Raw genomic sequence first — 24,751 nt, 5'->3', positions numbered from 1 at the left:
GCTTGGTCATGGAGCTGCTCTTGGTGATTCCAGCTCAATTCCAGTTATATTTCTTGGTAGAATACAATTATTAATTTTTATTTTGGTGTTCTGTCTTCAAAAGCTTTGTGTGTATGTGAAAGTCTTATCTTCAGAGCTAGACTTCTGGCTATTTATGAACAAGTACTTCCTGGTCCTTTACTGGCATGTTCTCCACAAAGGCTAGTACCACATAAGCCATATAGGATTGGGCGTACATATTTTCAGTATTTCATTGAGTGATGAATTCTCAGTTTAGCATGCTTCTTCAATTGACCTTTAAGACCAGCCTACTGATAAAAATTGTTCAGTACTTCTCTTTATCGGGTTAATGTACTTTGGATGGTTTCCAGATTCAATACATATTGAACACCCTAAGCAGTTAGATCTTTCCTATATGTTGCATCACTTAATCTTCACACACACACACAAAAAATTGATACATCATTTTATCCTCACTGTTCAATAGATGAGGGAACTGAGACTTAGAAGTAACTTGCTAGCTAATAAGACAATTATCAGGGACTTAAATGCACGACTTATATTCCCAGGTATAGGATATTTAGCAACATACTGCAGGCTCCAATTGCTTTTAAATAAAATAGAAATAAAGGGTATTTAAGGTGGTTCCTCTGAGAAGCCATGATACTGCCTCATTTAGGTGCCTACCAGGGTTTGGCCTGGTTTGGAACCTCATAGTCTGTTTCTCCCAGAGTGACTGTACTCTTAGAGAAAATGCAGCAAAAGCACCAGAGGATTCAGTTCAATCTAAAACTGGAAATATTTCTTTGGTCCAACAAAGAATCTCTATAGATGGACAACATACCTTGCAAAAGAGGTTGAGCTATACAGAAAACTTTCAGAACCACAGATTAAAGGCCAGAGTATCCTCAAAAGACTGGAAATGCATAACAGTAGAGTCAAAAATCATAGAAAAAACATTGGTTCCTTTAAAAGAAAGCCTCAAATATGTGAAATTGGAAAACTCTGAAAAAAAAAAAAGTACTCCATGAACTTCCAAGAAAACGGCGACTTTTAACCTGTGAATAAAGATAAACATTAAAGGGTGGAAGAGAGTCTGGTATGGTATCTTGCCCATGCTTAATATTAAGATGAAAGTTTCCTCAGGGCACAACCTGCACCTGAAATCCCTGTGAATCTAGCCTTTGACAAAGTTAAATCACCTCCATATTCATTATAAGAAGTAAAGGCCACCTCATTATTTCTTTATTTGATACACTAAAAAATGCCAAGGCAAATTCTTCAAATACACTACAGCAATATCTTTGAAAGAAAGTAATCTCCGTTATATCTGGAGTCTCCACCTGTTACAGCTCTCCAACTTTCTTTTTAAAAAATTAAGATATAAAACATTCTATATCCACCTATGACTTGTTTGGTTTCAAGGGCTCACCCACACTAATTTTAGCACTCTAGTGCTAAATGTTATCTTTAAAAAACCCACATAGGTAAATTGGATCTCAAGGAGACCATTAGCCTGATGCATTTCTTATTATTTTTAAGAAAAAGCATAAACTATTACTGCTTTCTTATTTTTAAAATGTACTTGTTATCTCATACGAGAATAATATACAGAGAGAATAGCTGGAATAATATGCAATATGTAAAAAGGGTTTGTTAAAAATAAAAAAAGTGCTATAAAACAATTAAATTGTTTTAACCTCAAGACCCCTGTTTGTAAAAAGAAACTGAAGTCATTTTACCTTGTTTAAAAAGTTTAAACAACATTCTCACCAAAGCCCTTAATTGCCTTTGAGAGTAGAAATGCCTGCGTCTGTCTCTAAGACAGGAAGATTTGGGGTAATTAAGAAGTAAGGTGAATAAAGACCTTTAAAAGGTAAGGTTATGGCCAAAGGATGACTGTGATGGGTTCTCAGGAGTCTTGCTCTGGGAAAGTGCACATCCACACCCTGATGCCAGGATTGGAGTGGGCATCTGGAAGATGAAATGGGAATCTCTGTCATCTTCCACCCTGCCAGAGGGAAGAAGTAAGAGCCTTCTTTTAAATATATGTATGTTTTAGATGAAAGGTAAATATTTCAACTAGATCTATGGTTCTCATCCAGGGGCAATTTTGTCTCCCCACCCCAGGATACCTCTGGCAATATGTGAGGACATTTGATTATCATTGCTGGAGAAGGGAGGTTGCTACAAGCAACTGGTGGGGAGATATCAGGGAAGTTGTACAACTTCCTACCATGTACAACTACAACAAGCCCTCAAACTACGAATTATCCAGACTAGGCTAGAATGAAATAGCTTAATGGAAGAAGCCAAGAGGTTTTCTAGGAAAGGGCCAAAACAGACTTTAATTCCTGGGAAGTTCTCACCACAGCACATACTGCTTTTCTCCCTCCATTTTATAGACTAGAATTTTTTCAAAGTGTGATCTATGAGTCAAATGCAACAGAAACATTTAAGAGTAAATACAGATTCTGATCTCCAACTTGAGTTTCAGAACTGTGGATGTAGAGCCTCAGAATCTGCAATTTAATTTGCTACCCATGTGATTCTTCTATAGATTAAAATTGAGGGCAACTACTTCTCTTCTCTGTTGAGGTCGTCATCTTCTGTATTTTCTATGATTACCTATTCGTAATTCTTCTAGGACTCTCAATGACAAAAAAATACAATCTCTTTTGGGGCAGAGAGTTCAGATGGTTATTTACTACTGTATGTCCCATGGCTCAACTGGGGTTGACATAATAAAAGAGGACAATAGGGCACCAGTATCATCAAAAGAACTATCATCTTTTGAGAGAGACAAAATAATAGGAAAAAAAAAAAACTTTAGCTACCCATTTGTCTACTACTTCTACATTCTAGGTATTGTGCTAAGTGTGCGGGACATACTAACACATTTAATCCTAATAACAACGCAATAAAATAAAAACTAATATCATTCTCACTTTACAGATGAGAAAAATGGGGTCTCAGAGAGGTTGAGAAACTTGCCCAAGGCCACAGAGCAACTATTAGATGTCAAAATTCAATTTGTGTTCCATTTAATGGAGGATGTACGTGGGAAAAAACTGCCAAATCATGCCTAACTCTTCCCAGTTTTTTAAAATTTCCTCATATGATGTAAGAAACTGTTGAGGTTGGGGGACAGATGTCCCTGGGAAATCTCCTTAAAGCATGTTAACAGAGCTAAGTAGCATACCATTTTGCCCTTTCACATCTTTTCTTTTTCCCATATGGAAAATGGAAAGGTGTTGAATTAGCAGTCATCTTGGACAAAAAGTTGAAACTGAGAATAGAAACTCCATACTAAGTAGAGCAGACCATAAAGTCAGAAAGGGTCTGAGTCCTTGATGCCAGACTCTGGGCTCACTAAACTGGCCCTGAACTAAATGTAGCCAGACCTGTTCTATGTGAGAGAGAAATCACTCTTTGGATGATTTATCATATGTAGTTGAACCTAAATCTAATTAAAACGTGAAAGGCCTTATGAAATTATTAATACTATTGGACATCAATAATTTAAAATATTTAATTAAATAGCAATATTTCACATCTACATATAATTAACATTTTCATATATCATGACCTTCATGTTGGAGGGCAAATGAAACCAACCATGTCACTGTGGCCCTTTAGTTTTAAATTCCTTTATAAAATAAATCACTAATTTGACCGACTTGGTTCTTTTGGAAGAACTTCTATATGTTTCTATACCATAATCTTAAAAAACAGTCTACTTAATGTACCAGAAAATTTAAAGTAAATTACAAAGAAATTCGTTAGCTAGAAATAATGTAATTACTTGATTTTTGGGCCCCAAATCTTAGGTAAATAATGCAAAATTTATCATATGTAGTTGAACCTAAATCTAATTAAAACGTGAAAGGCCTAACTGTCATCCTACCAGTTAGCTTCTAGAATGAAATCTAGTGTTTAAAATTAAGTCAGGTACTTTTATAGAGTAATAAATGAATGAATGAATGACACACTTCAGAATCATTTATTGGGATTTTAAGTGTAAAAACTTATTACAATGGAAAAAGGTGTGACAAAGAAGCTAATATATTAAGCACATGTTAAGTGCTCACTGTGCAAGGAACCAGGGGAAAAAATGAACATTCAGGTACATTTTCTCTCTTTATGGAGCTTACAGCTAGTTGAGATACATAAAATGAAATGTTATTACATTGCAGTGTCATACCAGGAAATACAGAAAAAACTCATCATGCTGTGGGAGAATATTAAGGGAGGTTACCTGAAAGCACTGCAATATATTAACCTCTAACTTTGTGACATCCAGGAAGTTACTTAAATTCTCTAAACTTCATTTTCCTAATATTTTTAATGGAGACGACAGTATCTACTCCACAGGATGATTATGAAAATAGACCGCATAATGCATTTAAATGCTTAGCACAATGCCTGGAACGTACTAAGCCCTCAATGTATCTTAGCTAGTATAATAGTAATTGTCACTTACTATATGCAATTTGTCCCATGGTCCCTCTATGTGATATTACTATTCCAATTTATAAATCAAAAGTAAAAACTCAGAGGTTCAGAATGTTGCCCAGTATCCCTCAGATCATAAAACAGAGTTGGTTTCCAAATTCACTTCTAATAGCAATAACTTATTTACAATTTTAACATATACCTTAGAAGAACAGTGTTTTCTCTAACTTATTTTTCAGATCTCTGGCATGAAAACTATGTGGTTGTTACTGTTCTCTGCTTGGCTTTTATTCAGATAAAATGCTAGGCCTTGAGGTAAATAATTTTGCCTGGGACATCTTAGAACCACCCAAGGCTCCATTTGCCTGGGTCAGCATAACAAAGGCAGTGACAGAGCTACAAGTCATTGGTAAGAAAAAAAAAAAATCTTTAGGTCATCATGCCAAAACTAATTTGCTCAATTAATGGTAGGCACTGTCATCCTACCAGTTAGCTTCTAGAATGTGACAGTATCATCATCTCTGCCAAAATTATTGCAATTATCTGCACAGAGATGGATATGGAGAAAAAGCAACGTTCCCTATCATTTGACTTCCAAGCACAAAATTCTCAAAAAAAAAAAAAAAAAATTCTGGCAATCTGGAACAGAGAACTGTATGCAAAACAATTAGGAGGTTAAATCCAGAACTGATCCTCATTGCTATAATCTGAGACCCACTTTCTTCCAGACCAGAGTTTATGCTCATGTAGTATAGATGTAAAATTTCTCCAGTGCCTTCCTCTCACATCTTTGAACACTTGTATAACTTTCTACACAGACCGACAAGTATAAGATAACAGCTGTTACCATGAAGAAAGAGAGGAAAATTAGCACTTCTAAGTGATTGTTGATACAAACATATTGTTTTGTAATTAATAGTTTCAACATAGACCATATAGGTCAGGCCTTATACTGGCCTGACAGCCTGATTTTTCCAGTCATAATAGGAATGTTAATATATACATTTATTATTTTTTTCAATGAATTTCACCCAGTTAAAATTAAAAGCTAGCCAAATAGCTCTACCAAAGAATACCATTCAGAAACAAATATTGCTCTGGACTATTGCCTCTGTCTCTTATCTCGGCACAACTTGAGAGCTGAGAAACAGTTTAGCTCTGAATTTAACTGAACTTAACTCCTTGTATTTGGAGCATAACAATGAAAGATGCAAGATGGTCCCTTAAATGTATGTAGTTTCATTCTTAGGAAGTTCTTTTTTATGCTTAACTAGAATTAAAACTAGTTTTCTCAAGAACATTCTTATATTACCTTTCTGTCCTATTTTCCCCAAATCTTTTATTCTACTATTTTAATACTTTTTTCCTGAAATGTCTTCCAAGAACACAGAAATATGAGTCAGTTTTGTTGCCTTCTAGAGGTTCTGAAACTTTGGTGTGAAAATGAATCACCTGGTATGTGCTGGGATAGGATGGAGCAGTTAAATACAGATTCTAAGAACCTACTCTTGACAATCCTGGATTCAAGAGGTCTATGTCTGCAGCTTGGCCCAGGATTCTGCATCTTAACAGTCTCCTGCCACCCCTTGCTGGGTTTAGCATACAGATGATCCTCTGACCATTTTGAGAAACACTCATCAGAACGGGTGGAAAAATTTGATATTCAGCCCATACCTTTTTAATTCCACCATTGAATTCTCTCTCTTTCCACCTGTCTCTGACATTTTCAGGTCCAGTTAGCACAGAATCCATCTATGCCTCAATACTGTGAGCATTATCTCCTGTGCTAATCCTTTCTCTCCTCTACCTGGAAACTCCTATCCACTTATCTATGAAGGCTTAAAAAATATCACCCCCTTTATGAAGCTTCTCCTTCCCCCTACTTTATAGGAATGCCCGCATCATTTTGTACATATTTCTGTTGGAGTGATTGTTATAACCTATCAATCAGTTACTGATTGTCTGTTTTCCATGCTAATGTCCTGTCCATGCACAGGAGAGTGCATATCACGTTAGTCACTCGATAAATGTTTGTTGAATAATAAATCTAACTCATCCTCTATTTCTAAAATTACCTCTAGGGACATTTGGAGGAAGGCGAGAACAGGTGCCATCCTTGTTGTTCTCTAGAGACAAACATAATTCTAATATTTCTAACTTCCTTTAATAAATTATGTTGTTACACAAAGTTTTATGTAAGTCCTACTTGGACTTTTTGAGGATAAATTAGTTTTAAGAGAACATTCTGTTCTTTTGTAAAACTGACTTCAGATAGATGAGTTAAGCTTTTGAAAGTGATTTCTCGAGATCATATATTCTAGAAATTATGTCAAGATATGAAATTAAGAAACATTTCACTGGATGAAGTAAAGAGTTCTTAGAATCTTGGGTAGGTGATAAAGCAGTTCTATTCATGGAACTCCATTCTGTTAGAAAGGCCAAAGTAATAACTTGGAAGGTACCTGGATGGTCAAATATACAGAAGAACAGCGTCTCTAGGAGATGCAAAGTAACCACTGCAAATCATCTATATCAATAGAGAGGCTCTAAAACATAAGCGTTCTTCTTTGTCTTGTCAATGGGTAAATCATGTCCAAATCAATAACCTCTTTCCAAGTGTATCTGGGAAAGAGAGTTGCATAATCATATGCAATTTTACTTAGTGTTTAAACCTTCTCGACATTGCTGCTGAGACCAGAATCTGACATGCTTCCTGCTCAGTGCACAGAGAAACTTCCTTTGCTTTGGAAAACCATCCTGGTTACACAGATTCTCATTAGCTTATGGGCATTTCTATGATCATCGACACTTCTAAACCTGTCAATGCTAATACCTTTGATTATTCATACCTTTGATTATTCAGTGATTATACTTTTCCACCTTCATCAGAAAACTAGAAAGTCTCAGAGCTAGAGTTTCCTTTTGTCCCTAATTCCTTCCATTTCTCTTCCACATTTGTGGCTGAGCAATCATGTGACCTTCTGTATAACTAAGAAAATGGCTGCCTGATTATATCTTAATAATCATTGCAATTAACTCACTTGCAGTCTCCTCAACTCTTCTAAACAGGTATATCATATACTGTAAAGTCAACATACGATTAAGGGGAACGAGGCTCAGGGAAAGTATGGGGCTGGACTTTTGATTTTGATACATAGCATATCTAAACACCAGATCCTTTGTAAAGTTTACTATTCCTGTGATCGCGCTAGCCGAAATGCCTCCCGGCCCTCCTTTGTATGGCAACACAAATCTAAACCACTCTATTCAAAGGTAGCTGAAGTTCTCAGTTTTTCACAAAGCCTTCCCAGTGCAATCCGGCCCAGGGAAAGTTCTTAGTTCTTTTACATTTACTGACTTCATTACTAAGTTGAAACCTAGCATTTTTCTAGACTCCCAAAAAGGTTGTACATTCCTCAAGAGTCAGAACCAGGCCTTAGGTGTCTTTTATCTTCAATAGCGTGTAGCTCAGTTCCCAGTATCCAATTCATCAATCCCCCCAACACCACAAGGCAATTCTTGCAATATTGCATAAGTAATTTTGAATGTTAGAATTTCAATGAGACCTACCTCCATCCATTTCCTAGTAGATAAGAATTTTTTTAAACCTCAAAAATCAGAGTAACAAAATTATACAGTTAAAAAACAAATCCGTCTTCCAATCAACACAGCTATCATGAGCTTGATACTGTCTATTTAAAAAAATATAACCCACTTATATTATTAACCAAATAACACTACAACAGATAGAGAGTACATTTTAAAATTTAGTTTGAACTTATATTTTCTTTCTGGTTTATTATTATTATTATTCTTTATGCCTACAGCACCTGGTCTTCCTAGGTGGTCTCTCATTCAAGTACTAACCAGGCCTGACCCTGCTTAGCTTCTGAGATCAGACATCACGCTTGTTCAGGGTGGCATGGCCGTACACTACGGACCATGGCTTCACTGGGGTGTGAACCCAGGAACTTCTACGTGTAAAGCAGACATGCTAACCACTACACTATGGAATCACATCCTCTTTCTGGTTTGAATAACTGTAAGCCCCATATAAAAACTATGTCTCATCAACTATCCAATCTTTTTCTCATAAACTATTTCTTCAAAAACATATTATAAAACCATAGAATTGTAGAGCAGGGATACCTAAGGATATACTCGTTAGATCATCTATTATCATTTTATAGATGAGAAAAGAGGCTCGAAATATCTAAGTAATTTACTTTGTTACTTAATTACTCAGTGACAGAAATAGGACCAGTGTTCAGACCCCAAATTAGTGCAATTTGTTACACTTTACTGTTTTGTTTAGAGCACAATCTGTATATCTATTTTTAAATTATAACTTTAATACATACAAAATGGATTAAAGAAAACACAACACCACTATAAATGAAACATGCACATGAGGAAAAACAGGTGCATGCACAATGCATTCCATGATAGACTCTCTGGATTTGCACAAGTGCACAACACAACTGTTCTTAACTCACAAAATTTAAGGATGATTGTATTCCAAGTGTTTGTAAAATATAAGTATTTCTTACCTGGCAGCTGTATGAGGGTTGATAAAAGACATTAAAAACTTGAGCTATGATTAGACATCAGATCTTTCTCGCACTGAAGGGAAGGTTACAGGTAGGTTCTAGCATTTTTAATGGAAGGTAGGCCAAAGACTTGAGAGAGATCATCCAACTTGTATGACTTTGGCGCTGTTGCTCACATTGCAATATTAAGTTGACTGTAGGTAACTTTCACCTAAATCTTCCTGTTGGCCAGTTATGGCTCCATTTTTCCTTATTGGGTCTGAAATCGCTACTATTACAGTCACTTTTTTTTTTTTTAAATTAGAAAGCTTAGGTGGGAAAATACCTTCAGAAGTTGCCATGTGACTCCACCCCAGGTAACAAAAAGAGCAGTATCAGCTCTAATCCATTCTTGGATGACTGCTTTTTAGCTGCAAAAGTGCATAAATTGGGGGCCAGGGGAAGAAGATCTCCACAAAAGAACTCCTTTTAAACTGCCCCCAATTCTCTAACACCAATATCCATACCCAGCCAATGAACTATGGATGCATGTATACTTTGAAAAAATAAACAATACCTTCATATTTCATAATACCCATAATCCATACCAGGATGCTTTTATCTCACCCTCAAAGAAAGTAACAAGGCCTCCCATTCTAATGGCCAAATCCTTTTAAAAACATCCAGCCTGATACCCAATATCCTTAAAAATTTAACCTATATGAACTTTCTTTGCCCTTTTATATAAAAGCTGACACTTGACAGTTTTAATAGACACCTAGGAGAGAAAATGGAAGGTGGAGAAAAATGCTCACTCCAGTAGATCTTTTCTTTCTAAATACTAAGGCATATAAAGGAATTAATCAGTAATAGTAGAAACCCAAATGAACAAAAAACAGCAACTTTTCATAGCTCTTAACTACCAAGAAATCCTATATATAAAACAGCACCAATGATCAGTGTCCTGAAATGTAACAACAAAAAAGGTAGCAAATTTGGTTGCAACACCTTGAAATGGCTGTAACCTTAATCTTGCAAGAATGGTGATTCTTTCATTAAAAAAAGTATCTTAGTCTTTCATTAAGAAGTTTTCATTTGTTTACATTAAAACCAAAATTGTTGATAATTCTTATGTATCAGTGTTTTCAGTTTTACCCCATAATTTTAGAAAAGCAGACCAATTCTCTGGACAAACATCAATAAAGGATATTCTGTGATCCTGAAATCTTTCAAATGAAGAAGAACACATTCTCCTAACTAGCCTTCCTTAGAGAAGCTCACTGAAAGACTACAGAATGGATTCATTCCACATATGCAATGACTTTCAGTCCCAATGGGAATAAAGACTGAGAAACAGAGAAATGAAAATACCATTTTCACTTCTCAAGTTTAGATCACACTTGAAGAATGTTTCTGTGCTGTGGAATTCTTAATTCATATAAAGAATAAAATAAGTAGATCCTTTGTCCAAAGTTGGTTAATAGTAGGTAAAGAGGGCTTGAGTTATCACAGCTTTACTTCCTTGAAACCCCATCCCCCTGCTTTCAAAAGTAATGTTTACAGTGAGACAGATTAGGTTAGAAAGCAAAGTTACTCACCATGGAGGAATCACCGCTTCCACTCCCGATCGGAGCTCCCTCAGCACAGGTTGGGAGGTGGGTAGAAAGTTGACTAGCCCTGCCCCCATCTATGACATCACAATCTACCTCATAAAAGGTAGTGAAAGTGCTCTGAACTCCTGTCTGATTTCCGAGAGATACAGAAAAGAGAAAGTGAGAGAGAGAGCAAGAGAAAAAAAAAAAAAAAAAACCGTACCCTATTGGGAAGGGATTAGGGAGGTGGAAGAGGGAGTTGGTAACTGTGAGAAAGAGGCATATGAAGGAATTAGGTGCTGAAAGAGATAGGTGGGCCTCTGTGATATTAAGCAGCCCGGCCATTAGGATTCCTCATTGGCTCTCTTGAACAGGTACATAGACCATCTGAGAGAAGGAGGATGAAGAAGCACCCTGCCTTTTCAGGCATTGTAGGGGACAACTGTAGTGGGTTCAAAGGGGAGGAATCCCCTATTTAAAGCATTAAAGATCACCAAGAGAGAAAGCAAGGGCTGAAGCTCTTAAAGCCTGGAACGGTGCATGGGGAATCTCAGATGTCCTTCTTAGAAGTTCCATTGCCCTGCTGGGTGACCTCTGTCAAGCCCTTGGATCTCTGCACATCCAGTCAGTCATGAGACTAAAGGGATACTTACCTCTTTCATTGGAATCACTGAATGACTAACGTATCCACTGTTGCTAGCACTGCAACTCTTTACTCTTCCTTGGATTGTGTGACAAGCGCAATTTAAAAGATAAGCCAATAACCAATACCTATTTCTACCTTTAGAATTTCTACCTCTTAAAATGTTATCTTTGATATAAAATATTACTGACAGTCTTGACTAAGTTTTTCCATGTATACCAAATATAAATCTAAAAGGTGTAATTAGAGCCCACCGTTAAAACTGGAGAAAAATCAAGTAGCATGATTTCTATAATCATACGGACCCCTCCCTACACTGCCACTGTCAGAGGTCAAATTTAAGTAATGCAGTGATGCTAAGTGACCAAACATTTTTTGTTACATTCGATTTTGCTATAGTCATATAGTCATAGCTTTGTTTAATATCCAACTCCTTATTTTTTTTTATTTTTTATTTTTTGGAACTCAGCTAAGATGGGAAAATAATATGGAGAGAACTAAGATCTTTTTTCAAATGGAGATTCAGGAGTTTAAAATTATGAACTACTCAAAGCTGTCAAGTGGGTATTATGACAAAACAAAAGGAAGAGATGATACTGAAGATCAGGCAGATCCTGAGAGCATCTGCATGCAAGCCAGATTTCGCTTTCAGCAGAATATATTTTTGTAAAAGCAAAGATTCAAAATAATAGCTTGTAATTCATGGCATAGTAAATGGGTAAACCTCAAAGTCTGTTGCTATATGCAGATAAACAAAATTCCCAATTTGGAATTATTTTCTTATGTTTTAAGCCAATATAATTCTATTTCTAGTTCTATCATTCTTAGCTCACTAAATATATAAGTGAGGTAATCAAAATGTAAAATTAAGCCAAATTGGCAGATTAGGGAGTATTTTGAAACACAGAAGCTACTAAATTTAAACTAATTACAGATTTGGCAACATTACTCTTATCTTTTACTTCAAAATAAATGTTAAAGACATTTAAAGAATGTCCTAAGAGAATTAAAGATAACAAAAGAGAAAAAATATCTGGCAGATAATAACAAATTTTTCCTATATTTGACTTTTTCTGTACTTATTAGAGGAAGCAATACTCTCTGTATATTTTTAATCTAATTTCCATTTTCAATAATTCTTTTAATTTCGAATTCTATATTTTATTTTTTTGCATAAGATTTCCCAATTAATGGCCCTATAAAGTCCTACTGTCTTCCAATTTTTACATATTGGGTCATTGACTAGTTGGCTTATCCTTGCTTTTTTATGCTTTATAATAATCCCATTTGATTTTAGAAATTAGGCATTTCCTGATTTTGCCATTGCAGAGAACTCATTTACCATTATTTCTCAGTTTCAAAAGGATTATTATGTATTAGAAACTTATTTGTGTCATAATATCTTTTATACAAACTTCAAAGGTAATTATTTTAAGAAAAATGATGCAATTGCCCATTCTTCCAATACCTTAATATTTTTACTACTCAACAAAGAAAGTACATTTCTCCCTATGTTAAGATATTAGAATAAAAATGGAGTTAAACACGTTTTAAATATTGAAATAAACAAACTGGAAATAGATTATAATCTATTGTTTCTTATTATCTGTTGTTTATTTAGAAATGGACCATGACTTCAGGAACCCAATGCAAAACTAGGCTGCATCAAAAGGATGCAGAGTGATGAACTGTGCTGACTTTTTAGTATGATTGATTGTGATAATGTCTTTAGTTATATTAGTTGAAATAACAAAACTTTACTTAGCAGAGAATGCAATGCCAGGATCAGATAATTTCCAATTCTTCTTAGGATATAGCCTCTTGACATTGCTTATGAAAGCTAAGTCTTACTACAATTATGGACTTGATGCATACTTTTTATGACATCTCATAAATTGATTGATTAGCCCTTCAAGACAAGATATGAAGTGATTGCAAGATTTCAGTCAAGAGACCCCTTACTGAAGTCATGATTATAATTTTACTCTGACCAGAGAGATGTTGGATTGGGTTCAAATTTTTGTTTGTTGAAAAACAAGTTTTTATATAACTTCTTAGTGAAAAATAGTTGAGAAAAGTCAGGTGGAATAATTTGCACATGCCAAAAAGAATAACCCGCAGATGTATTTACAAAGTAATTAATCATGGAAGACATAATCAGGAAGTTGGCATGCAATTTGGCCATAATGTTGTTATTGAAGAGAAATACCTCAGCAAGAGAGAACTAGATTTTGATAGTCACAGATTTGAATCAGAAATTCTTAGATAAAAAGATTATATTTTGAGTTTGTTTTAGCTTGGGTCTCACATACAGACCCTAGGCTTAAAAGAGTACATGGTTCTTAGGCGATGATACTGATGAACTTCTCCATGATATTGTCTCTCAGTTGCAAAATACATTTGCAAACGGAAATGGATGAAAGAGGTCAAGAGACAAGTTGTATGGATTTGATAGAACATCTAGCCAGAGTTGCAGGAAGTCAAGTTCATTATCAGCAAAGCATCTGTACAGATGAAGGTTTTCAGAGAAAAGCAAATAAGATATATTACTGATGATGAAAGAAAAGATTAAAGTCTAAATTAAAGCTTGCCTTCAAGAAAATAGGATTAGTATAAAATATTTGAAATGTATTTATTGTCCAGAAGGAAAATGACTGTTCAAAATAGATTAAGACAATGTGTTCTGAGGCAGAAAAAGAAATCTGAACTAGGAAAACTCCACATGGCCCATCCAGAAGTCATTCCTATTTGTAAGATACATGGGCCATAACATGACACATATTTCTTTCCTAAAGGCTGTGATCAAAGCCATATTTTATAAATCATTTAAATGAAGCTGGAGAAAGCATTTGACAAAATAATCTGTAGGGGCAGAATGTAGACAATAGTAAGTTAAACACACTTTCATTTCTAGAATATAGTTAACCAAGAAACAATGAATACACAGAGTTAGCTATCAACAGACACCCTGATATCTAGCTAAGAATACTGAACAGTAAGGTAAAAAACTAAATGAAAAAAAACAAAAACAAAAACAAAAACAATAGACTACACAATCTAATAATAACACAATTGACAGAAAAATTTATTCTTTTCAGGGAAATTATTTGCTATTAGAGATAAGGACTTTGAATGTTTTCACCCAACCAATATTTAGCACTATGCCTTTTACACAGCTGAAACACAACAGAAATGTTCAACAAATCAGAAAACATCCTTATGTGAACAAGAAATAAATACAACTCTTTGAAGTTCTGATTGTTAGTCTGTCATTAGAAATTAGAAGCAAAAAATGGATACACTGATCTTTTTCTAGAAAAATATTGTCAGAATTTTATAAAATCCTGTACAGAAAAAATCCTCTCAGTTGCGCTATGGAGTTTCTTTATTTCCTTTATCTTTAGACATCTGAGGTAATGCAAAAATGTACAAAACCAACAGCAAAATCCCCACATAATATTTAGTATATGGTTTTAATGTTCATCTTTTCTTTTAAATTATTTTTTATAACAACTTGTTCATCTGTTAACTTTTCTTCGACTTCTTTCAATAATTTTTGAGATATGTCCAAGTAGAAGTAAGAAAAAAAAGTCACAATGGATTTAGATAACCAATTCAAAACTTTGTATTTCTAGACTAGAGCTGACTAATCTGAGTGTAAACTGGAAAACCAGAAAGCAGGGACTGAATTACAGATACTGTTTTTAAACAAAGGCATTCACTCAATACTTTGGATTCCCATAATTATCTGGTTCAATTGATGGGAACAGGTATATCTGGATTTGCTCTCACATATCCAAAACTAGTAAAAAAAAATAGGAGGAAGTAGCTCCTAAGATACCACTACAGATATTAATTATTTAAAACATTAATAAACATCTTAGAATAAAATTAGACAATTATCACAAATAGACAATATCTCAAAATTAGAATACTGTCTCATGGGAAAATGTTATAAACCGATATTGTCTCTCAGTTGCAAAATACATTTGCAAACGGAAATGGATGAAAGAGGTCAAGAGACAAGTTGTATGGATTTGATAGAACATCTAGCCAGAGTTGCAGGAAGTCAAGTTCATTATCAGCAAAGCATCTGTACAGATGAAGGTTTTCAGAGAAAAGCAAATAAGATATATTACTGATGATGAAAGAAAAGATTAAAGTCTAAATTAAAGCTTGCCTTCAAGAAAATAGGATTAGTATAAAATATTTGAAATGTATTTATTGTCCAGAAGGAAAATGACTGTTCAAAATAGATTAAGACAATGTGTTCTGAGGCAGAAAAAGAAATCTGAACTAGGAAAACTCCACATGGCCCATCCAGAAGTCATTCCTATTTGTAAGATACATGGGCCATAACATGACACATATTTCTTTCCTAAAGGCTGTGATCAAAGCCATATTTTATAAATCATTTAAATGAAGCTGGAGAAAGCATTTGACAAAATAATCTGTAGGGGCAGAATGTAGACAATAGTAAGTTAAACACACTTTCATTTCTAGAATATAGTTAACCAAGAAACAATGAATACACAGAGTTAGCTATCAACAGACACCCTGATATCTAGCTAAGAATACTGAACAGTAAGGTAAAAAACTAAATGAAAAAAAACAAAAACAAAAACAAAAACAATAGACTACACAATCTAATAATAACACAATTGACAGAAAAATTTATTCTTTTCAGGGAAATTATTTGCTATTAGAGATAAGGACTTTGAATGTTTTCACCCAACCAATATTTAGCACTATGCCTTTTACACAGCTGAAACACAACAGAAATGTTCAACAAATCAGAAAACATCCTTATGTGAACAAGAAATAAATACAACTCTTTGAAGTTCTGATTGTTAGTCTGTCATTAGAAATTAGAAGCAAAAAATGGATACACTGATCTTTTTCTAGAAAAATATTGTCAGAATTTTATAAAATCCTGTACAGAAAAAATCCTCTCAGTTGCGCTATGGAGTTTCTTTATTTCCTTTATCTTTAGACATCTGAGGTAATGCAAAAATGTACAAAACCAACAGCAAAATCCCCACATAATATTTAGTATATGGTTTTAATGTTCATCTTTTCTTTTAAATTATTTTTTATAACAACTTGTTCATCTGTTAACTTTTCTTCGACTTCTTTCAATAATTTTTGAGATATGTCCAAGTAGAAGTAAGAAAAAAAAGTCACAATGGATTTAGATAACCAATTCAAAACTTTGTATTTCTAGACTAGAGCTGACTAATCTGAGTGTAAACTGGAAAACCAGAAAGCAGGGACTGAATTACAGATACTGTTTTTAAACAAAGGCATTCACTCAATACTTTGGATTCCCATAATTATCTGGTTCAATTGATGGGAACAGGTATATCTGGATTTGCTCTCACATATCCAAAACTAGTAAAAAAAATAGGAGGAAGTAGCTCCTAAGATACCACTACAGATATTAATTATTTAAAACATTAATAAACATCTTAGAATAAAATTAGACAATTATCACAAATAGACAATATCTCAAAATTAGAATACTGTCTCATGGGAAAATGTTATAAACCAGTACTTCTTAAATAGGTTTGCCTGTGTTTTATATATTAAAAGATATATGCAATCATTGCCCCTCAACTAGGTATCTCCCATGTGTTTAATTTCTAAGTTTTCACAAAATATTATCATTAATTGGCTGCTAAATAATCCTCAGAATATTAACTGAAATCTAAGGCTATAATTGCTAATAGATTAAGGTATGAATTATTTGCCTTTTTTAATTAGAGGCTTTCGAAACTTGAAAAATCTTTTAAAACCCAAAGGAATGAAAATTCATTGACTGAATGATAGGTAATAGCATTGACATTTCTGAGGAAGAAATATCTGAGGCAGAAATGTCTCTCCTTAAAGTCACTAACCTTTTCTACTCTCAAGTAATCATGCCCTCAATCTAAAATAAAAACTCCTCAGCCCACAAGTTCAGGTGATGAAATCAAACCAGTCCACTGAATAGATCCACATTAGGTAAATCCATGTCTTCAGTTAAGGTAAAAAGATTTGTTTGGTTCATGTCCTAGTTCTGCCAAAGTAGGGTCTGTTTTCTTATTTTAGAATGAGAACATTAGAATATGAAGTATTTTTCTATTCATAAAAGGATTCAGTAAGATAACCAACTGGTTTAATTCCATCACTGAATAACTAATTTTTTCCCAATAAATAGAATTGATTATATTAGTAAGTTTAGGGTCACCATCATAGAGTATGTAACTGAAAAGCCAGTTCTTATAACAGAGCAGTATACCATCCTCCTTTGCACAAGACTATGTGAATTCAGGGAGATACTTATACAGGTGTGGTGCAACAGACAGACACAAGTTTCCTATGATGACTGACACCCAAAGAGATTTTTACTTTTCTTATAAAAATTTCTATTTCCCATGCCTTCCAAAATAATGCCTTGAGTTTAAGTGTCACTTTTATAACACTAGGAAAATGAATGTGCACCAAAAATGCACTTAAAGTTATTTTCTCTGAAGTTTTGCATAATTTGGATTGTGTAAAAATCAATGACATGTATACTGATGCAAATGTGACTAAAAGATTTAATGCAAGAATCAGAATTTAAATGGTTATAGTTTTACTGTGGTAACATATTGGGGGTAGACTTTTAGAAGAAAGATTGAATTTTTCAACAACCCATCTTACTAGCAATATTTATGCAAAGAATTACTGCTACTCTACAAATGTTAAATACCTATTTAATTTTCTTACTGTTGAAGAGTATCTCTACTATCCCTCTATCCAGATTTGTCATCTGAAGTTTGTTTTAATCTTACTCTCTTTAGATCTAGATTCTCCTACTCTCCCTAGATGAGGAAAAGTCCTTTAACTCAAATACTTAATGGCCTACCCTCTGAATAGTCTTGATAAAATTCTTTGGAACTGCTGTAAATCTGCTAAACACATACCCTTTTGTTCAAATGAAGCACAGAAATGCATTCCAAATCCAAACTAAAATAGCTAGCAATTTAGATTTTTTCCCCATTACTACTACACTTTGACCAGTGGAAATAATCAAAAATTGACAATGGACAGAATCAGAAGATATATATATATATATATATTTTCTTGAAAATGTGTTGCTTAAAGTACAGGTCTACAAAACTAGTTACATTGCTTGTTTCAACAACTGTTTTATCCCATTACAAAACACTACTTCTTTTTTAATAAAAGGAAAACAGAAATTTTCAAATAAAATGCAATTTTCATCTCAACAAATCACCATTTTTACATATATGCATATATAGAGAGAATATATAAGTATATATTATATATGGCATTGTACAAATAAATCTCACATTTCCTTTTTCCTAAATTATATTGGATCAGATATATCACAGTTGTCAACCATTTGTTAGGTTCTTCATTATTGCTTATTTGGGGTTAAGGGAGTAGATAGCAAATCATGTGTACCTGTTGTGTGAAAATGTGTGCAGATCCACATACATACCTTTTATTATATGCCAATGTCATGTAACATTGATTTGAATATTATCAGTTTCAGTATTATTATAAATGTTTTTATCGCCATGATCATTCATGTCAATTTTAATTTGTGCTCATTTTTTAATGAGGAGACACATAGGCAATAAGAATGACTGTAATTTACCTCTTATTCTCCAATTTTCTCTTTATCAATTCAAATCTTACTAGTGTCACAAATTGTATTTCCTCATCTTGTCAAACTTCTCTAACTCATTTGAGAGGGATTCACATTTGGAAAGGAAGGACTTAAATGGAAAAGAACAAAAGTGTACATTAGGGCAAGTCATTCAATACCGAAGGAATAGGTTAGGGCTCCCTTCAATCAGTTTGAGGACTTAGGGAACTAACATTCCTCACCACCAAACTGTTTATTTTGTTAGTGTAAAAAAAGATGTGTATATGCAACAAAATCTATTAAATTTGTAGCAGTTTCTTGTGGAGTCAGCTCTAAGTTATATCAGCATCCCTCTATCTCTGACCTAAACATTAAATTCCTGTCTAGTGTAGAATTAGTGCTGTGTTCTGTCTTCAGTGTTATCATGGGGCTTCTGTTGAATTTGAACTTTAAAAAAAAGGTGGAAATTTTCAGTTTTATTAGGATGCTTGATGTTCAGCATTTTATATTCTAAAATCCTTCATTAATGTTTCCAATCTCTTTCATAATTCATAAAGTATAATTTGGGGGGTAGCTAAAGATAACGAAAGGTTTTAGAATGGGTTTTATTTCTCTCGAGCCATGTGCACTTCTTCATTTTTATATTTAAAAGAAACCATTAAATTCTCTGAAAATCAATGAACAGAAATTAATTAAAAACATGATAATCAAATATATAGGTAATTTCCATATCATGACACTGGAACTTATTTATATTCAAAATATATTTACATATATTAAAAGTTTTGCCTCAACTTTTCTCTCATGATAAATATAATGCTGTCAAATTTAATGGATATTATCTGCACTAAACAAATTTATGATATACTATGGTTAAATTTCTATTTCCTGTTTTCTCCCTTCCGTCACACTTCTTCCTCCTATCCTTCCCTCCTTCCTTCTCTTCTTCATTTCTTTTTCCAAAGTGCATGTAAACTGGCTAAGAGGTTTAATAAGCAAACACTAAACTAAGCAAACAAAGCTGGTTTATAAACCAAGAGGCTGTTTAATCTTCTGTGCTTTAATTTCCTTTACTTTCACTTTAACATTTCTATCACTGTATTAGTTTTAAAATTTTTTGTTCTCTTTTCCATTACCCCCTTAGCAACCCAGTTGAACTGAACTGGCTCCCAAATGCATCTATTTTGAAATTTAATAAGAATGGCACCTTTTGGCTGTCAAGAAAGGTTTAAACCAATAACTTTAAAGAATTGATTGCCAGCCAGAAAAATAGTGGTGGTGCTTAGACAGTAGTTGTGTGAATGAACATATGTCCACATACATCCTGAATTGCTTTATTTCTTTAGTTCCCGAACATCACTCATGAAGAGCATTTGCCTGCATTGTCCCCCATGACCTGTTGAGTTTTCCTGTGCCACCTCTCCAGGAAAGGCAGACACAACACAAGAGGCCTTTTCCAATTTCTAGAATCACATAAAACATACACATGCTGACATGGTATATAATTGTGCACATGTACATTTTTAACATATATTCATCATGCCAGCACAAGACTATAAAAACATGGCTCTGGGTTTTGAAATCGACATCATTTTTCTTGGTAAAATGAAAACAATCCATAGAAATCTCTTTTGTTTTAGTAGAAACTTTGACTTCGAACAAGTATATCTTCCTGGAGGCTTTCATATATTTTCAGATAAGAAGCCACAGCTTTGAATCCCATGTACAAAAATACACAGGAAAAAGGAAAGGAAGATTCAAGTATTTCTCATTTTTTTGATTATGCATTATACTGTAGTTGCTTTTCTTTAAAAATATAGCAACTTTGTCAAGTGAGACAACAAAATAAATGGGGCCCAAAGTATGGGTGCACTTTCTTGGCAAAATCATTGAAAATTTGCGTGTATGGGGTCTCACATGCTTGACTCTTTCAGAACTTTAAAGGCAGTCAATTGTGGCTATTTTGCAAAGCAAACATATTGACTTTTTTCTCCATTATCCATCAGTGAAGGAAGATGAAGAATAGGTGGAGGCAGAAGTGGTAAAGACAGCAGACTACAGATGCAGGTATGGCACCAAACAGCAATCAAGCTTGAAAAAAATCATGAGGAGGCCAAGAGCAGGCCCATAACTGAGTAATATATAGCAAACCTTTGTAATGCATTTGACTCAGAATAATTATAAAGTTGTATAACATTCCTCTAAAAGAAGCCTTCTCCCATGCGAGGATTTATGCTCTTTGTCAGTAAGACTCAAAGAAGGAAACAGGCTTCTTGATGGTGTTCTCAATCTCAAACACCTCTGCAAATGCCAACAGTGCAAGCGATAAAAGCCAGTGATGGTTTGGACTACATCTAAATGAGGAAAAGACGATGGAAATGAAGTTCTGGAGCAGTGATGAGCAATGGGCACTGAGAGGAGGATGGAGAGCAACTCTGCCAGTAAACTGTTGTCTAGATGAGGTTGTGGAGTCTGAGATCCACAAAGATGCTTTGCGCATCTATATAAATAATAAGATTTGGAAAGTAACAAATGAATGCACACGAGGCAAGCTAAACAAAAAGCACTCAGTTCCACAGGTGCTATATACAGATGAACATGAAAGCTGAATGGTATGGGAAACTATACCATCGAGGCTGAAGATAAGAAAGGAAGCAAGGGAGATGCAATGTTTCGATCACTTCTTGGCAGAGAGAATCTTGGTAATTAATTACCAACTTGGCAGAAAGGACACATTGCAAGACAGATTACACTTGTTGTTGAAGAATGTTGAAGCAGGATCATTTTGGAAATGCAAAGAGGTGACTATGCTTTGGAAAGAGGCACAAAATAGCCAATTTATTGGGCTTAGGTGGGACTGCATGGACCAGGCTTTCCAGATGGCATCTCCATGCAAACCAGATCAGCTCTTTTCCCAGCTACATTTTCTGCAAGTTAAACAGTATAGAAACTGAAGGATTCAAGAATGATTTTTACACACATTTTTATCAAAATGCTCAAATTGATGAATTTATGAAAATGGCTTGGGGAAGAAATGAGCTTTGTGACCAGTCTAATTTTCACAAGGCATTTACTATGCTGATAATGTTTGTTCCTTGTAACGCCACACTTAAAATGGCAGCATCATGGCTGACTGGGAAAAGAACTAAAGGTGGCAGAGCCACACTTCTGAATTTGCAAATAGTTTACAATAGATGGCGCCTTGTGTTAAAAGAAAGAGACTGAAGGAGGAGAAGAAGCCAAGATGAAGAACCTCAACACATACATTTGGAAATCTTGCCAAGAAATCATGATCCTTCTATTCATTGAACTACTTATTTCTTTGCATATAATGAAATGAACCAGATACTTATATTTTCATGAGAAGGGAAACACTGGAGGAATTGAGCAAAGAATATATAATTGTTAGTGTTTGACAACTATGTTAGTTTTTGGCAACAGCACATCAAACTGTATTAAATTCAAACATTTTTTGGCTCTTAGTGGTTACTGATAACCTAGTATGCATTGGAACCTGATGAATGAATTCCTATTGTTTTGTCATCTCTAACATGTGAACACAATCCACACATAGAGAGGCTGGCTCCTGAACAGAGAATGAAAATTACTAAGGCTAACAAAGGGGAGTAGACTCACAATGAGTAAACATACAAAAGCCCCAAATAATTATAATGGTCATGGCTTAGCAATGAGTTTCCAGACTATGCAATTAGTTTCCTTGTGAAGAATGGAGATTTTACAAGGTTAGTATAAACATGGGGTAATTGGAAAATCAAATTGCTCTTTGTGAGTTATTGTAAGGTCTGGAATAATGGTGATAACATTTATTTTAAAAATACCTCCCTATGAATCACTGTAGTTCGGTGTTTTTAACAGTACTGTTGCCAAGAATTCTTCCCTTGGAAGTACAACAGTGGGAACTTAAATCGTGAAGCCCAAGTCCCAGCTTACCCCTGACACAATGAGTTCTCCTCCCAGATTCTGTACTTCTGCCTTCACCTTGCTGCAGATATTAAGTTGATGGCAATACAAGGCAATTCGTTGAAGGTAGGCTAATAAATCCTGTTTACATGCTGAATCAGGACACTATAAAACATTTTTAAAAAAGTGGTCTCAGTTAATCAGTACTCTTTAGTTTCTATCATTTGCTATAAAAAGCTGTGAGAAGAAAGGTTTTCAGTGCCATATACCTTAATTACATCCATTTAACTTAACTTCTTTATATAGCATTTTAGGAAGGCCATAGCCAATAGTTTAGAATAGTTAGCTCTACTTTAATAAAATTCTATGAAAAGAATATTGAAGACCTTCCAGAAAGTCTCATTGGGATTTCTGTAGATGTTTATGAATATTTTACCAGTTGTCTTCTAAACCGTTAAGAAAAAGCTAAATATTCTACAGGTTTTTTCCTAGTGGCTCATTCAACATTCACTATGTACAAAGGTATTTTAACATAGACAACCAGAGCAACACATGTTAGAAAGAAATCACTCTGTGTGGCAATCTGCCATAAGACAGGGGGGAGTTCCAATTCAATTAATCAAAAAAAATCATTTGTTTCCTTTGGCTTTCTGAGAAATGCATCATTCACTAAAGAAAATCTATTATAGTTTTTGGATTTTCATATTCATCAAAATTTTAGCAACATGATAAGCTTCATTTAAAGCCTCTGAGAAGAATCGTGACCACTATATGAGAGAGAGATGTGAGAAGAATGATTTTGATGCCAATTGAAATAAACTTACAAGAGTAATAGCAAAGCTCTTCAAAGGATGTGCCAGAGTCAACTATGACCAGAGATTTTGAATTCTCTTTGTGACTTAAGTGGGTAGATATTTATTGAATACACACCGGGCTTAGGTGAACACTTCCACAGACACTTATGTGACTCCCTAAAGCAGTCTGAGGCTTCAGTGCCAATAGCTATCCAGTTATTGAAATATATTTCTATTGCTTTAAAAAGTTCAGCTCAAGATTATCCAGGCTCTTCCATTGTTCTGGCTCAATTTGGCACTTGTAAAAAACATATAATCACCAGATCTTTGATGAAATATTGTAAGAAATAAGTACTTACAGCCGAACTGAAGTATCTTATTTAGAATGAGTATGATAAAAAGACTCCAGCTATTTTCTTCAAGCTCAAGAAAAGGAATTCTTTCATTAATACTGTGAAGCCAATGGTTCTGACATAACCATTTACTTAATAAATGACAAAAGGGTCTCTTTTATACATAACACTTACCATCGAGGGATTTTTTTTTTTTCACTAACAGCATTTATCAAGAAAGAATCCCAGAGACTGTTTTTAGCTTTCTACAAGTACTTAATACTGTAATATTTATCCTACTCCAGAGACCCACATACTGAAAGGAATTAACTTTAAAATGATATCTCCCTAGAGGGTTGACAAGTCTTTTGATAGAAATACCTTGCAGCAAATTAAAATGGAAGTTCTAGCTCAATGGAAGAGTAATTAAAAATGCATCAGTCCGTATAAAGTTTATACTGCGTACATATCTCAAATCTTCATAAAAATATTTTCAGGCAAAATAAAAGCAACTAATCTTCTCCCTGGTAATGCTCATTCTATTAATTAAACTGAAACATTTAAGACACAAATAAAGGCATGATGGATCAAGGAAAATAACTGTTATACCACAGAAATAGGAGCAGAATTTGACAAAGAAAAGTCCTATTCAGAGAAAATGTCAGCAAAAATTGCAAGGTGCTTCATAGCTGATGACAGTAAGACTGCCACAGAGAGAGGGCTATGCTTACCTTCATCTGTTTATTAAAGTCATCGTTAAATAACATTTAAATACTTTGTTGAAATCTCAAAGGACATTAAGAGTACTGAAATTTGTGTGTGTGTCATGTGTGGTGTGTTTTCCAG

General features: G+C 34.3%; 1 protein-coding gene across 6 annotated transcripts in view; it reads right to left on the bottom strand.

The window, feature by feature from the left end:
* CTNNA2 (catenin alpha 2) overlaps positions 1-24,751 on the bottom strand; it is a 988,991-nt gene that overhangs the window by 17,764 nt on the left and 946,476 nt on the right. For 3 of the 6 annotated variants that reach the window (XM_006905230.2, XM_025049498.1, XM_025049506.1), the window contains 2 exons: positions 22,810-22,944; positions 10,583-10,726 (listed from right to left, as the gene is read on the bottom strand). The exons of 1 other annotated variant lie outside the window; for it this stretch is intronic. In XM_006905230.2, the coding sequence (XP_006905292.1) occupies positions 10,583-10,726; positions 22,810-22,944 (279 nt within the window). The remainder of the gene's footprint in view (positions 1-10,582; positions 10,727-22,809; positions 22,945-24,751) is intronic. 2 more of the 6 variants (XM_006905231.1, XM_025049514.1) reach the window with 1 other exon arrangement.

Source organism: Pteropus alecto, unplaced genomic scaffold, assembly GCF_000325575.1.
Source record: "Pteropus alecto unplaced genomic scaffold, ASM32557v1 scaffold100, whole genome shotgun sequence".
NCBI lineage: Eukaryota > Metazoa > Chordata > Mammalia > Chiroptera > Pteropodidae > Pteropus > Pteropus alecto.
This window is presented reverse-complemented; position numbering and strand designations above follow the sequence as displayed.